The sequence below is a fragment of the Felis catus genome, chromosome A2 (assembly GCF_018350175.1).
Source record: "Felis catus isolate Fca126 chromosome A2, F.catus_Fca126_mat1.0, whole genome shotgun sequence".
NCBI classification, from domain to species: Eukaryota; Metazoa; Chordata; class Mammalia; order Carnivora; family Felidae; genus Felis; species Felis catus.
The window spans coordinates 25,230,381-25,242,710 of NC_058369.1; the positions used below are offsets into that span (position 1 = coordinate 25,230,381).

Sequence of the window (12,330 nt, forward strand, 5' to 3'; positions counted from 1 at the left end):
GGGTTCAGGAAGGTGATATAATGCACACACTGCATGTTACATAACACCACTTGTGGGGCCTGGGCAAGCTCACTGTAACTTAGCATCAGTATTTCTGCAGTTCCCGTGAACACTCCCAGTGCCTGGAATAAATGGGGACTACCAATGGAGTTGGGTTACTTCCCATGAGGTTTCATTGCCAATAACTCCACCCGAAAATTAGGAAAACCCTTGCATGGATTTGGGAATTAGGGACAAAGGCTGTGGCCTGCATCAGGAACCCAACCCAAAGATACTCTGGGCTTTGCTGCACCTTACCCAGGCCGGAGGAGGAGGACACGCTCTCCGTCAGTGAAGATGTTTCTGTTTGATCTGCTGAGAGTCCTTCCATTAGGGGCAGAGACAGCTCCGAGGAGGGCACGGATGAGTCGTAGATGCCCGAGTCCCGGGGCATGTCCGAGGGGCTGGCGGCTTTCACCACGTGCAGCAGGGGGCGCAGGACCGAGCCGCTGCCGGGCCCAGGCCCCGCCTCCACGTCTGGGTCCAGGCCCAAGGGCTGGCCCTCCGAGGGCAAGTCGGCCTGCACCCCGGGGACCGCCTCGGCCTTGAGGCAGAAATCGCTGTCAGGGCCTGGTTTGCACATGACATCATTTAACACTAAGCCCGAGTCAAACTTCTCCAGCACTGGCTCCCGGTAGTGAAGTGGGGTAGGGCGTAGGGGAATGAATTGCTTCTCAAACCAGTCGGGCTCCTCATCGATAAATTGGTGCATGTTGCAAATGGCAACGTAAAGGGACCGACCTGATTTGCTGCGAAAGTAGTTCCTTCTGCTCACCTGTCCGGGGTACTGTCCGGGCTCCGGGAGACCGTGGTCTCGGGAGTGCAGGTGGGAACAGAGCTGGGGAAGGTTGTCCATGAGTTTGTACTTGGTGCTCAGGTCCAGGATGCCGGGAACATCTCCCTCGCAGGAATAGTCGAAGTAAACGGTGATGAACTTGCTGAGCTGGGCTGAGGAGCTCTGTTTGGCCTGGCGGAGCTTTTCGGCGATGGCGGACACAGCCACCAGGAAGAGCTCGCCCTTCCCGGAGCCCCGGCCGCTGCCTTTGTGTTTGTAGTTCTTCTTGTCCACAAAGTACTTCATGCCTTTGGAACACACCACGATGATGAACTGGGACTCATGGATCTTCTGGATGACCCATTCTCTCTGTCCTTCTCGGCAAAGACTGAAGTCTTCCCACAAGTCCAGAGCCACCTGGAAATAGATCACAGACTTCACTCACCCCAACCGCCAGGGGGTGGGTGGTCAGGTCAGGTAACAAAAACAAGAGTGTTACAAGAAGGTCACATCATACGTCCCTTGAGTATTCTCAGCACTGCCGTGTGCAGGCTCAGAGCTGCTGGGCTTTGAGAACAGCTCACATTCTGTGGGTGATGGTCACGTGCCAGGCCCTCTGCATTGTGCCCCTGTTTTAGCCTAACGCGGGGTCATTAACACACTCACCCTATGAGGGAAGATCCTGAAGAGAAATCTGGAAGGTGATGATGGAAGGATCTGGGTGAAGGACCCTGAAGCAGGCAGCAAATGGGGCTCACATCTGGATGCCAGAGGCGCCCACAATGCTGACTGACTCACATCTAGAGAGCGTGACTGACAAAGAAGACCTCCTTGGCCCCAAGGTCAGCCACGCTGTTTACCAGTCAATGGCCAGAGAGGAGAGGGTGGTGGACTGTAGTAACACAGCCACTCTCCTTAATGCACTTAGTGAATGACTGGCACCTCCCCCCATGATTTCATGGCAATCTATGGGGTCATCTCCCTAGAAGGCCTTTAACCCCAAGGAGCCTCTGGGAGGGCATTTGGGGGGAGGGGCACTGACAAAGGAACGAAAACCAGGCACGCATGTCCCCTTCAGAGGGCTTCACCTTCTCTGACCATTTTCATGTGATTCTGCTGAAAACGTCTCTTGGCAGTTGTATCAACCTTTCTTTCTGTGGCTCAGAAACTAATTCCCGGGGGTGCCTGGGTGGCTCAGTCAGTTAAGTCTTCAGCTCAGGTCATGATCTCATGGTTCTTGAATTCGAGTCCTGCATTGGGCTCTGCACTTACAGTGTGAAGCCTGCCTGGGATATTTTCTCTCTCCCTCTCTCTTGCCCCTCCTCCATTTGTGCACGTGCTTGCTTGCTCTGTCTCTCTCTCTCTCAAAAATAAACAAATAAACTTAAAAAAAAAAAAAAAGGAAACTAATTCCCAGGGGCTATGCCTGAGTGCAGGAGCCACTGTCTCTTATGAGGAAGGGTGTTCTGAAATGATTTTCTTCCTTTTTGGCTCTAAGGTGTTATCAAAGGGAAGAAGGTCCCCAGCATTCACTCACTTGCTGAAAATAATCCTAAATCATCTTATGTTTCCTTAATTCTCACTAGCATTATACATTCTAAAAGCTAACTAGAAATATATACCAAGCATTTAAAAAATTTTCCCATCTTTGACCCAGCAATTCCACTTCCTGGCTTCTATCTCTGGAAAATCATTAGAAAGGAGGCAAAATTGAACTACTGAGCTGTTTAACAATATGAAATAACTCAATTATAGTAAATTGATATGGATCATGTGGCTAAAGTTGCATGGTGCAGTCATGCTGGAAAACAGTATGGAGGTTCCCCAAAAAGTCAAAACTAGAACTAGTCTATGATCCAGCAATTGTACTATTATGTATTTCCCCACAGAATACAAAAATGCTAATGTACCCCGATGTTTATAGCAGCATTATCAACAAAAGGCAAATTATGGAAAGGCTCAAATGTCCATCGATAAAGAAGACGTGGTTTATATACACAATGGAATACTACTTGGTGATGAAAAAGAATGAAATCTTGCCATTTGCAACAATGTGGATGGAATAGGAGGGTAATATGCTAAACGAAATAAGTCAGTCAGAGAAAGACAGGTATCATGTGAAGTCACTCATATGTGGGATTTGAGAAACTCAACAGATGAGTTGAGGGGAAGGAAAGGAAAAATAAGATACAACAGAAAGGGAGGCAAACCATAAGAGACTCTTTAAACACAGAATGAACTGAGAGTTGATGGGGGTGGGGGATTGGGAGGGTGGGGGATGGGCATGGAGAAGGGCACTTGTTGGGATGAGCACTGGGCATTGTATGCAAGTGATGAATCATGAAAATCTACTCCTGAAGCCAAGACTACACTGTATGTTAGCTACCTTGACAATGAAAAAAAAAAAAAAAAAAGATGTGGCATGTATATATTATATATTATACATTAGATGTTATATATATTTCATCATTACATTATATTACATATACGTCCCACATGATGGGACATTACTCAGCCATAGAAAAGAATGAAATCTTGCCATTTTCAATGACATGGATGGAGTTAGAAAAGATTATACTAACCAAAATAAGTCAGAGAAAGACAAATACCATGTGATTTCACTCATATGTGGAGTTTAAGAAACAAAACAAATGATCATTGGGAAAAAAGGGAGAGAGAAAGCAAACCAAGAAACAGACTCTTCACTTTAGAGAACAAACTGATGGTTACCAGAGGGGAGGTGGGTGGGGGATGGGTAAAATAGGTGATGGGGATTAAGGAGGGCACTTGTCCTGATGAGCACCAAGTGTTGTATGGAAGTGTTGAATCACTACTGTGTATACTGGAAAATAATATTACCCTGTATGTTTTACTAACAGGAATTTAAATACAAACTTAAAAAGTAATGAAATAAAATTACAGTTTACATAGAACTTTCAATAGTGTAAAAAGTTAATGAAGAGACAGGAAAAAATCATTCCAATCACCCCAAAATGGAAAACTGTATGCATGACTTCATCTATGTAGAAAGGAACTGGAAGGAAATACACCAAGTATTAGCTGTGGGTCCTCTTTTCTCCAGGTTGAGATTACAGGCCATTTTTTTTTCTTTGTCATCCTTTAGTGTTTGCAAATTTTCTACAGTAAGCATTACCCTCATAATTGGAAGACTTTTTTCACCTGAGGCTAGTTAGTTACAAAGTAGAGCAAATGGGTTGTCTGTGTCTAAAGACTGTGTGGCACCCGCTAGAGCTTGTAATTGCTTTTTTTTTTTTTTAATTTTTTTTCAACGTTTTTATTTATTTTTGGGACAGAGAGAGACAGAGCATGAACAGGGGAGGGGCAGAGAGAGAGGGAGACACAGAATCGGAAACAGGCTCCAAGCCATCAGCCCAGAGCCTGACGCGGGGCTCGAACTCACGGACCGCGAGATCGTGACCTGGCTGAAGTCGGACGCTTAACCGACTGCGCCACCCAGGCGCCCCTGTAATTGCTTTTTTAGTACACAGGCCAATCGGCCCATCTCTGTAGCTTCATGTGTCAGCCTTGTAAATAGGTGTTCCTGACACTAGGGGGCAGCCTCGCTACATGAAAAGACTAAAACCTACCAGGAGGCAGAGTATCAAAGCACAAACAACTTCAATTACACAATTACTGTACAATTCTTGCATTGGCAAGAAACAGAGTGTGCCTTCCATGAGAGCTTCAAACTTCACTCTAAAATTAGCACTATGACATTATAGAAAAGCTACATATTTAGAGCTTAATTCAAAAGAATAGGCAAGAAACCTTAGTGGACCATTTGAGTACTTCACAAATTATTGTTCTTTCTTAGCAAAACTTCTCCAAAGAGCTGTCTAAACCCAATGCTTTATTTTTCATGTTCTCTTAGACCTTTCAAAGCTCACCAGGATATTGTGAGTGACCACCCCCCAACACTCCCGTTGCATGTTTCCAGGGCACATGCTGCTTCCCTCCATGCAACTGCATGGTCTTTTTGATGTTTATAAAACTTCCTTCCAGGTAGGTACCACTAAAGGCTTTTGAGCAGGAGTGTTTCAGGGTTAGGACTAAGCATTAGGAAACATTTAGTGCTGGCGATGGGTAGGACACACTGAAGAAGTGTGAGGCTGACCCCGATTTGGAAGCCAGCCCCTGGTGGAAGGCAAGAGTCACCAAAGGAGGCAGGGAGGTGGTGAGGAGCATGGGAGCATGTGTCCTGCCCAGGGGAACAGAAGAGACTTCAGACTCCTCACCTCACAGCCGCAGAAGTCCTGGAGGAAGTAGGCAAAACACCGGACAACGTTCATGTGATTCTGGCCATCTTTACTGGAATAGCAGAGGAAAACCTTCGGCCGAGGCCAGAGCCTCTCTCTGGGGAGTGCCGTGGTGTACGAGGAGGACTCAGAACTCTCTTCATCTAAATGTGAATATATATTTTCTAAATTGGAAAAGAAGATAAGGTTGATGCCTATGAGCAATGCTTTGTCCTGTTCCCTGAGACTCAGGACCTAATGCCATCTTCAAGAAACAACAGTTGACATGTCTGCCTGAGCATGTGCCCAGCGGCCCCCGCCCCCAGCCCCTGGGGACACCACCGGGAATGGGACAGCCGATTTCTCCAGTGGAGCAACAAATGGCCAAGATTTGTTGTTCGCCTGACACTGACCTCAAGTAGGCTGGGAAAACTGCAGGGACCACCCTGGCCAGCAGAGAGCACCCAGAAGCAGCTGGTGCTCCAGGTGTTAACTACCAGACCAATTAAGCACTGACAGCTGAGCTTCTTAAACAAAAGGGGTGGGCGGGAGAAAAGAAAACCCTTTTACTGAGGTATAACTTATAAAGTATATAACTCTTAAGAGTACATCTCAACAGACTTTTAACTAAATATATACCTGTGCAACCACCACTCAGATCAAGGTATGAAACATTTCCAAGCTCCCCCAGGAAGTTCCTTCCCAACACCTGACTTTTATAAGTGATCACGCCCTACCTCTGCCCTTACACCTTTAAACTTCCTTTATGTTCTTGAATTTACTACCTTAAATTTGAGAACAGAATTACAGCTTCGTGTTCATGGCTCCTGAGGTTAAAAATCAAGCATTTTAATGCCAGGAACTACAGGAGCTATGTGGCTTCCCAGATGCCCACTCTGGGTGGGACCAAGGGCTCCCAGGCTCCCTCTGTTGGCCGTGGTCCTGCCAACCTGGGGGGAACACACCACACAGAGAGATACCTTGTTGCTTCTTGCGGCACATCACGGTGAAGAGGGTGGCAAATGCGGAGATGACAACCAGAGGCACGGTGATGGCAACAGCCCTAATGGGCCCCGCCCACGGGGAATGTGCTGGGAAATTTCAAAGACAAGAGGCTTGAAACTTAAGCAGCACAAGGTCAAAGGGAAATCTCCCCCCTACCTTTTTAAACACAAGCTGCATAACAGATTCTAGAACCTCTTGACCACATTTCTCTAGTACTGGTCTGGTGATTATAAAAGGATTTCTTTTAAAGGGTTATAGGATACAATACCACAGTTAGAGTTGCTCAACAGTAAATACCTATGAGTGGGAATTCTGCCCAAGGAAACCTCACCTCCCACCACTTTTCTTCCGAGGACAAGTGACTATTTAGTCCCAGCTACACACAAATACACACCAAACACACTGGGGTCAGTTTTCCAGACACTGACATTAGGATGGAAGGAAAGTCAGCTTTGATGGGATAGCTTTTCTTTTTATTGTTTTTAAGTTTATTCTGAGAGAGAGTGTGCACACACATGTGAGAGGGGGAGGGGCAGACAGAGAGAATCCCCAGCAGGCTTTGCACTGTCAGTGCAGTCTGACTTGGGGGGATGTGGGGCTCAATCTCACAAACTGTGAGATCATGACCTGAGCCAGGTGATCCAAGATCATGACCGGAGCTGAAATCAAGAGTCAGATGCTTAACCGACTGGGACACCCAGGCACCTCTGATGGAACATCTTTTTAAAAGACAGGAGCTCAAATGCTGTGTTTTGATTTTGTAAAACATGAAGTATAGAATGTTATCAAATAGCATGGTCTGCTGTAGTCCTGTGCCAACATTTCACACAGAAAATTAAAAAAAAAAATCATACCTGGCTTTAAGGCATAATGCATCACTTTTCTTGTTGTATTAGTGTCATCCACCAGCTACAAAACAGAGGATGCTGTATCATTATTTTATAAAAGTGATAACATCTCAACAGATTCCGTCCATGTTTCCATATGTGGACAGTGGGGGGTAGGAGGAAGGAGAGCTGCTGTCTATGATCACGAATGAGCCAGGACTAGACATTACATCAGATCCATCTCTGCTTTACCAACTCAAAACCCTCAACCTCATCACCTTTCCTTTCATGAATCAAACATGGTTCACTCATCGATGAATCAGCTGGTGAGTTCCACATTCTAACAATCTTCAATTACAACGGCATCCTACCACTAATTTTATGAGGCCCCCATTAATGCTTTAAGAGGGTTTAAAACCCTCTTAAAACCACATACTGCTACCAAGTCATACAACCAGTGTTTCTCCTAAAATGTTGAAACATGTTGGTTTCTCTGAATAGTGGGGCTATGGGCAAATTTTTAATTTCATTTCCTATTTTTCTTTTTTTCTATTTTTGTTTGACTCCTATTTTTTGTAGTATGTTTGATACTAAAAAAGTAATCTAAAATAAAGAAGAAAAATATATATCCCTTGCATGCTTTTTTCTGTGGTGTTTAGAACTTCATATATATTAATACAGAAAATGTCAGCAGAAACCTAGAGAGGGATAGGCAGATATAATGGACAGCACTTTTGCTGTTTTATTACTAAAAGTTTTTATTTTTTTATTTTTATTTGAGAGAAAGAGCAAGCGTGTGAGTGGGAGAGGGGGGAGAGGGAGAGAGAGAGAGAGAGAGAGAGAGAGAGAGAGAGAGAGAGAGAGAATCCCAAGCAGGCTCCACACACTATCAGTGCAGAGCTCAATGCCAGGACTGTGACATCATGATCTGAGCCAAAACCAAGAGTCAGACGCTCAACCAAATGAGTCACCCAGGCGTCCCACTAAATAATTTTTAAATCTAAATTTTTAAAAACATATTTTTGTAGTATGAAGATGTAGGGGCCCAGGGCAGGTTGTCCCTGTAGGTATCACAATGGCCTATTGATAAATACTTTGAAATGAAGTTACTTGGGGAACAAGCAAGGACACTCAGACCCTCCCTTCTGTCCCCCTGAAAGCAGGAAACAGATCTCCCATATAACAAATACTCTCACTATACGAACAAGTAAAAACGACGTCCTTCTGGTCTGAGATGGGGACTTGAAAGTCGAGAAAGCTGTAGAAACAAACCTTGTTATTTTTTTTCTAATTTATTACCCCAGCCTAAATTCCACTTAGAATTCCTTATTAAGTAAAGCTCCCAAACATCTATTTTCTTTATCCTGTCAACTCCTCACTAATTTGGTATCTCTTTGCTTAAAAAGTATAAAAACTACACCTGCCTTTGTCATTTCTTTGGGTCTCAATTTCATTATTGGGCTTCTGTGCCCACTCAGTAAGACTCTGGTTTTTTCTCCCCATAATCTGTCTCATGTCAATTTAATTCCTAAAACAGCTAGAAGAGCCCAGGGAGGAAAGAAGGAGGTTTCTTCCTCCCCTACAAAGGAATACTGTCTAAAAATTCTAAATCATGGACTATATGGTTTCATGAAAATATTTATATGAAATATTTGAAATAATGAATGAGAAAAATCAAAGATTGATTACATATAAACTTTTTAAAAAGCATGTTAAGGACCATGTAAAAATATAATTGTACACACCCTCAATGGCTTGAAATTTTAGTGTTTTTTTTTAAATTTTTTTTTTCAACGTTTATTTATTTTTGGGACAGACAGAGACAGAGCATGAACGGGGGAGGGGCAGAGAGAGAGGGAGACACAGAATCGGAAACAGGCTCCAGGCTCTGAGCCATCAGCCCAGAGCCTGACGCGGGGCTCGAACTCACGGACCGCGAGATCGTGACCTGGCTGAAGTCGGATGCTTAACCGACTGCGCCACCCAGGCGCCCCGAAATTTTAGTGTTTTAAACAGTGGGAATTCTACATGAACTAGATTCATTCTGTAGAATTAATAATAGGGCTTTCTTGAGTTATACGTACCTCAATTATATAATCCCCAGGAGAAACATTTTGAAGGAGGCAGCTGGTTGTCTCTGTATTTTGCTCCTGCAAAGAAACAAAACAACACTTTTAAAACTCACTTCTTGGATAAAGGTCATCTGGACTGCTCTTTTCCCCCTAGAGCTGAAGGAGACTTGCCACCAGTCTTAACCATGTTCAGAACACTTTGGTTAGGGCAGAAAGCAACCATGTGTATCTGCTACATGTTATCTGAACTTCACTTTGATAAAAAGGCCCGGGAGAGCCCAGGACCAACCCCCCACCCCCATAGTCTAAACTTAGCTGGTGATGCCCTCAGCAGGCATATTTCATCTGAAGACAAAGAAACTAGTTAGAATACCCTTGACTTATTGAAAGGGTGAGGAAAGAAATTACCCGCCCATGTTTGTGCATGTTTTATGTGCTGTAATTTTAACTCGAGCAGAAGGTCAAGGAAGATCAATGACACAGATGAGAGCCCACAGGAAAACAAAACTCAACAATATAGGAGCACGTCCAGGAAGGCACTAAGTTCTGCTACCCTGACCCAAACCCTCTCCTGGTGCTCGCTAGAGGCAATCTAGCAGTCCTGTGCACTTGCACCAGACATCTTCCCCTCTTGCTGGCCACCCTCAGTTTAAGAACTTGGCTGCTGAGCTTCTACTTGACTTTGGCCTATGTGTAAAATCAGTAGGCCCCTAAAATCCTAGTGGTTTGACTCCTAGATGTGGCATTTCCACTGACTAGCTGTGCGACCTTGAGCAAGCTAGGTGACCACCTGAGCCTCAGGTTGCCCATCTGTAAAGTGGGGTGACAGCAGCCTCTGTTGCATAGAGTTGTAACGATTCAGTGAGCATAAAGCACGGTGACTGGCACACAGTGAGCGCCCAATTAATGTTTAAAATGTAGCAGAAGGAACTAGAAATACTTCATTCTTTTGGCTCCTTGGTAATACCTTTCCCAGGCTACATCACCACGGGGATAGCTGGGGTGTAGGTAACTGGGGAGTGAGGATATCCCTGAGACTATGCTGGAATATCTACCAACTGCTGAGAGTCAAAGCCTAATGTTCATGTTGAACCACCCAGATTCCAGGGACCCAGGGGTCACTTTAAAACATGTACTATTCCAGGGACACCTGGGTGGCTCAGTCGGTTAAGTGCCTGAGTTCGGCTCGGGTCATAATCTCACGGTTCGTGAGTTCGAGCCCTGTGTCAGGCTCTGTGCTGACAGCTCAGAGCCTGGAACCTGCTTCAGATTCTGCATCTCTCTCTCTCTCTCTTTCTGCCCCTCCCCCACTCATGCTCTGTTTCTCTCTCAAAAATAAACATTAAAAAAAATTTAAAACATGTAGTATTCCTTAATGTACACATAGCAGCTCACCTGTTTACAGGTCTTTCGCTTGAAGGGCCCTTCATGCTTGAGCTTATAATGAAGATAGAAGAAACGGAAGCCAAAGGTGTGTGGTGCGTGGTCGAAGGACACCTGCATGTCCAAACCGTGCTGGGTGATGTTCAGGTTCCGAGGCTTCCAGACTGGGAGGAGGAAGGACCCGGATGAGCACCCAGAGGCCACCCCGACACCACTGTGCTGGAAAGACTTGATGGATAGGAACGGCTATACTCACAGGGTTTACAGGCCAGGTTGTCCGGCTGTAGCAGTAGGTCGCAGGCTATTAAGAAAGATGTGTATTTTTAGTTATAGTACAGTCTGACATTTTCCTCATGCAATAATTCAATAAGATGTAAATATATGGAGCTGGGTACTGCTGGTCAAAGTATAAAATAGATCAATTGGGCAATGATTTCCGGTACAGTGCAGTTATATCTCATGAAAATTTAAATTGTACAATATAAAAATATTAATGCAGTTCATTTTGTGCCAAATAAATGGAAACAGTGTAAAGTCACCCAACCTTTTAAAGCTTGTCAAGCATTACATAGTTTCAAGGCCAGTGGGACTGTGTTCAGCCCACGGCCACATGGAGGCTCTGTTTCAGCTGTAAACAGAAGTGACGCCAGCCCTGCTCCACTGCACAGGTGCTTAGGCGCAAGAGAACTTTGGAGTGATCCTAGTAACTGCCTTGGGTTGTTTCCACATTTGCCAGCATTCTATTTTAAAATCCTTTTGGGGGTGTCTGGGTGGCTCGGTCAGTTAAATGTCTGATTTCAGCTCAGGTCATGATCTCAGGGTTCGTGAGTTCGAGCCCCGAGTCAGGCTCTGTGCTGACAGCGTGGAGCTTGCTTCAGATTCTGTATCTCTCTCTGTCTCTCTCTCTCCCCCTGTCCCTCCCCCACTCATGCACATGCACACACACACACACTCTCTCTCTCTCAAAAATAAATATATAAATAAATAAACATTTTAAAATCCTTTTGATGGAGTCTAAAAATGGCATGCAGGCATCTACTAAACAGTGGCACCAGCACTGAAAACTAGGCTGTAGAGTTTTGAAACAGGACTTAAATGTGATAAAAACACGAGAGGGGCCAAACAGCTAGTCCAATATGCCATGTTGCTAACCCAGGGAGAACCTTCTGGAAAATGTCCACATACTGCCAAGAAAATCAAAGGCAGCATCACGATCACAGGGCACGGAAATGGTGATAAACACATCTCCCGCCTCTGCCTCACCCCCAGATAGACACAATGATTCTGATGGGAAGACTTTATCTTAAATTATGCTAGTTCTGATTAAGGCAAGCTTTTCTTAAACATATTTGAATCCTCTAACTGGTTCTGTGTAAGGCACTGAGATGTAAAATGCACATAGTCTTTGCCCTATGGAATCATATTTTAATTAAGAAAATGAGACCAAACTGTTATAAAATAATTGTGCTGCACAGGAAACACAGTTTAAAAAAGAAAAGAAAAGAAAGGCAAAAAGAAAACAACCAGAGTGTGAATGCTGCAGCCGAGAACAAAAACATCACAGAGGAGGAGGACGGCACCTGGGCCACATAGGAAGGGCTGTTGAGTTGGCCTGACAGCTGACCATCAGGGGTCTGGTATGCCGGACAGAAAGACTGGACGGGAAGGCAAGAGGGAATGGCTGCAGGTTTCAGGATGCCTCGGCACCAAATTTGAAAGCAGCGATTCAGGCTGAAGAAAGACACACCGCACCGTGCACAGAACAGACGGAAAAGGGTTGGCTGGTCAGCATGGTTGGCTGGAGAGTGTGGACTCCAGAGTCAGACTTCTGGGTTCAAATCCCAGCTCCCACCAGGCTCTTTAATCTCTGGATGTATCACTGCACATGTAATAAGTGGACATGAGAGGATTAAATTCTTGAAGGGTTGGAATGGGGGTAAACTGAGTCAGTGTTTAGAAAGCATTTAGGGGTG

The 12,330-nt window shown here is 44.9% G+C and overlaps 1 protein-coding gene across 2 annotated transcripts in view; it reads right to left on the reverse strand.

Moving 5' to 3' along the window:
• Window positions 1-12,330, reverse strand: part of IL17RD (interleukin 17 receptor D) — a 71,992-nt gene that overhangs the window by 7,062 nt on the left and 52,600 nt on the right. Inside the window, exons 6-12 of one of the 2 annotated variants that reach the window (XM_019823191.2) lie at window positions 10,614-10,658; window positions 10,370-10,521; window positions 8,987-9,052; window positions 6,930-6,984; window positions 6,051-6,161; window positions 5,071-5,234; window positions 298-1,231 (exon numbers count right to left, since the gene is read on the reverse strand). In XM_019823191.2, the coding sequence (XP_019678750.1) occupies window positions 298-1,231; window positions 5,071-5,234; window positions 6,051-6,161; window positions 6,930-6,984; window positions 8,987-9,052; window positions 10,370-10,521; window positions 10,614-10,658 (1,527 nt within the window). Of the gene's footprint in view, window positions 1-297; window positions 1,232-5,070; window positions 5,256-6,050; window positions 6,162-6,929; window positions 6,985-8,986; window positions 9,053-10,369; window positions 10,522-10,613; window positions 10,659-12,330 lie in introns of both variants that reach the window. The other variant, XM_019823182.3, reaches the window with a different exon arrangement.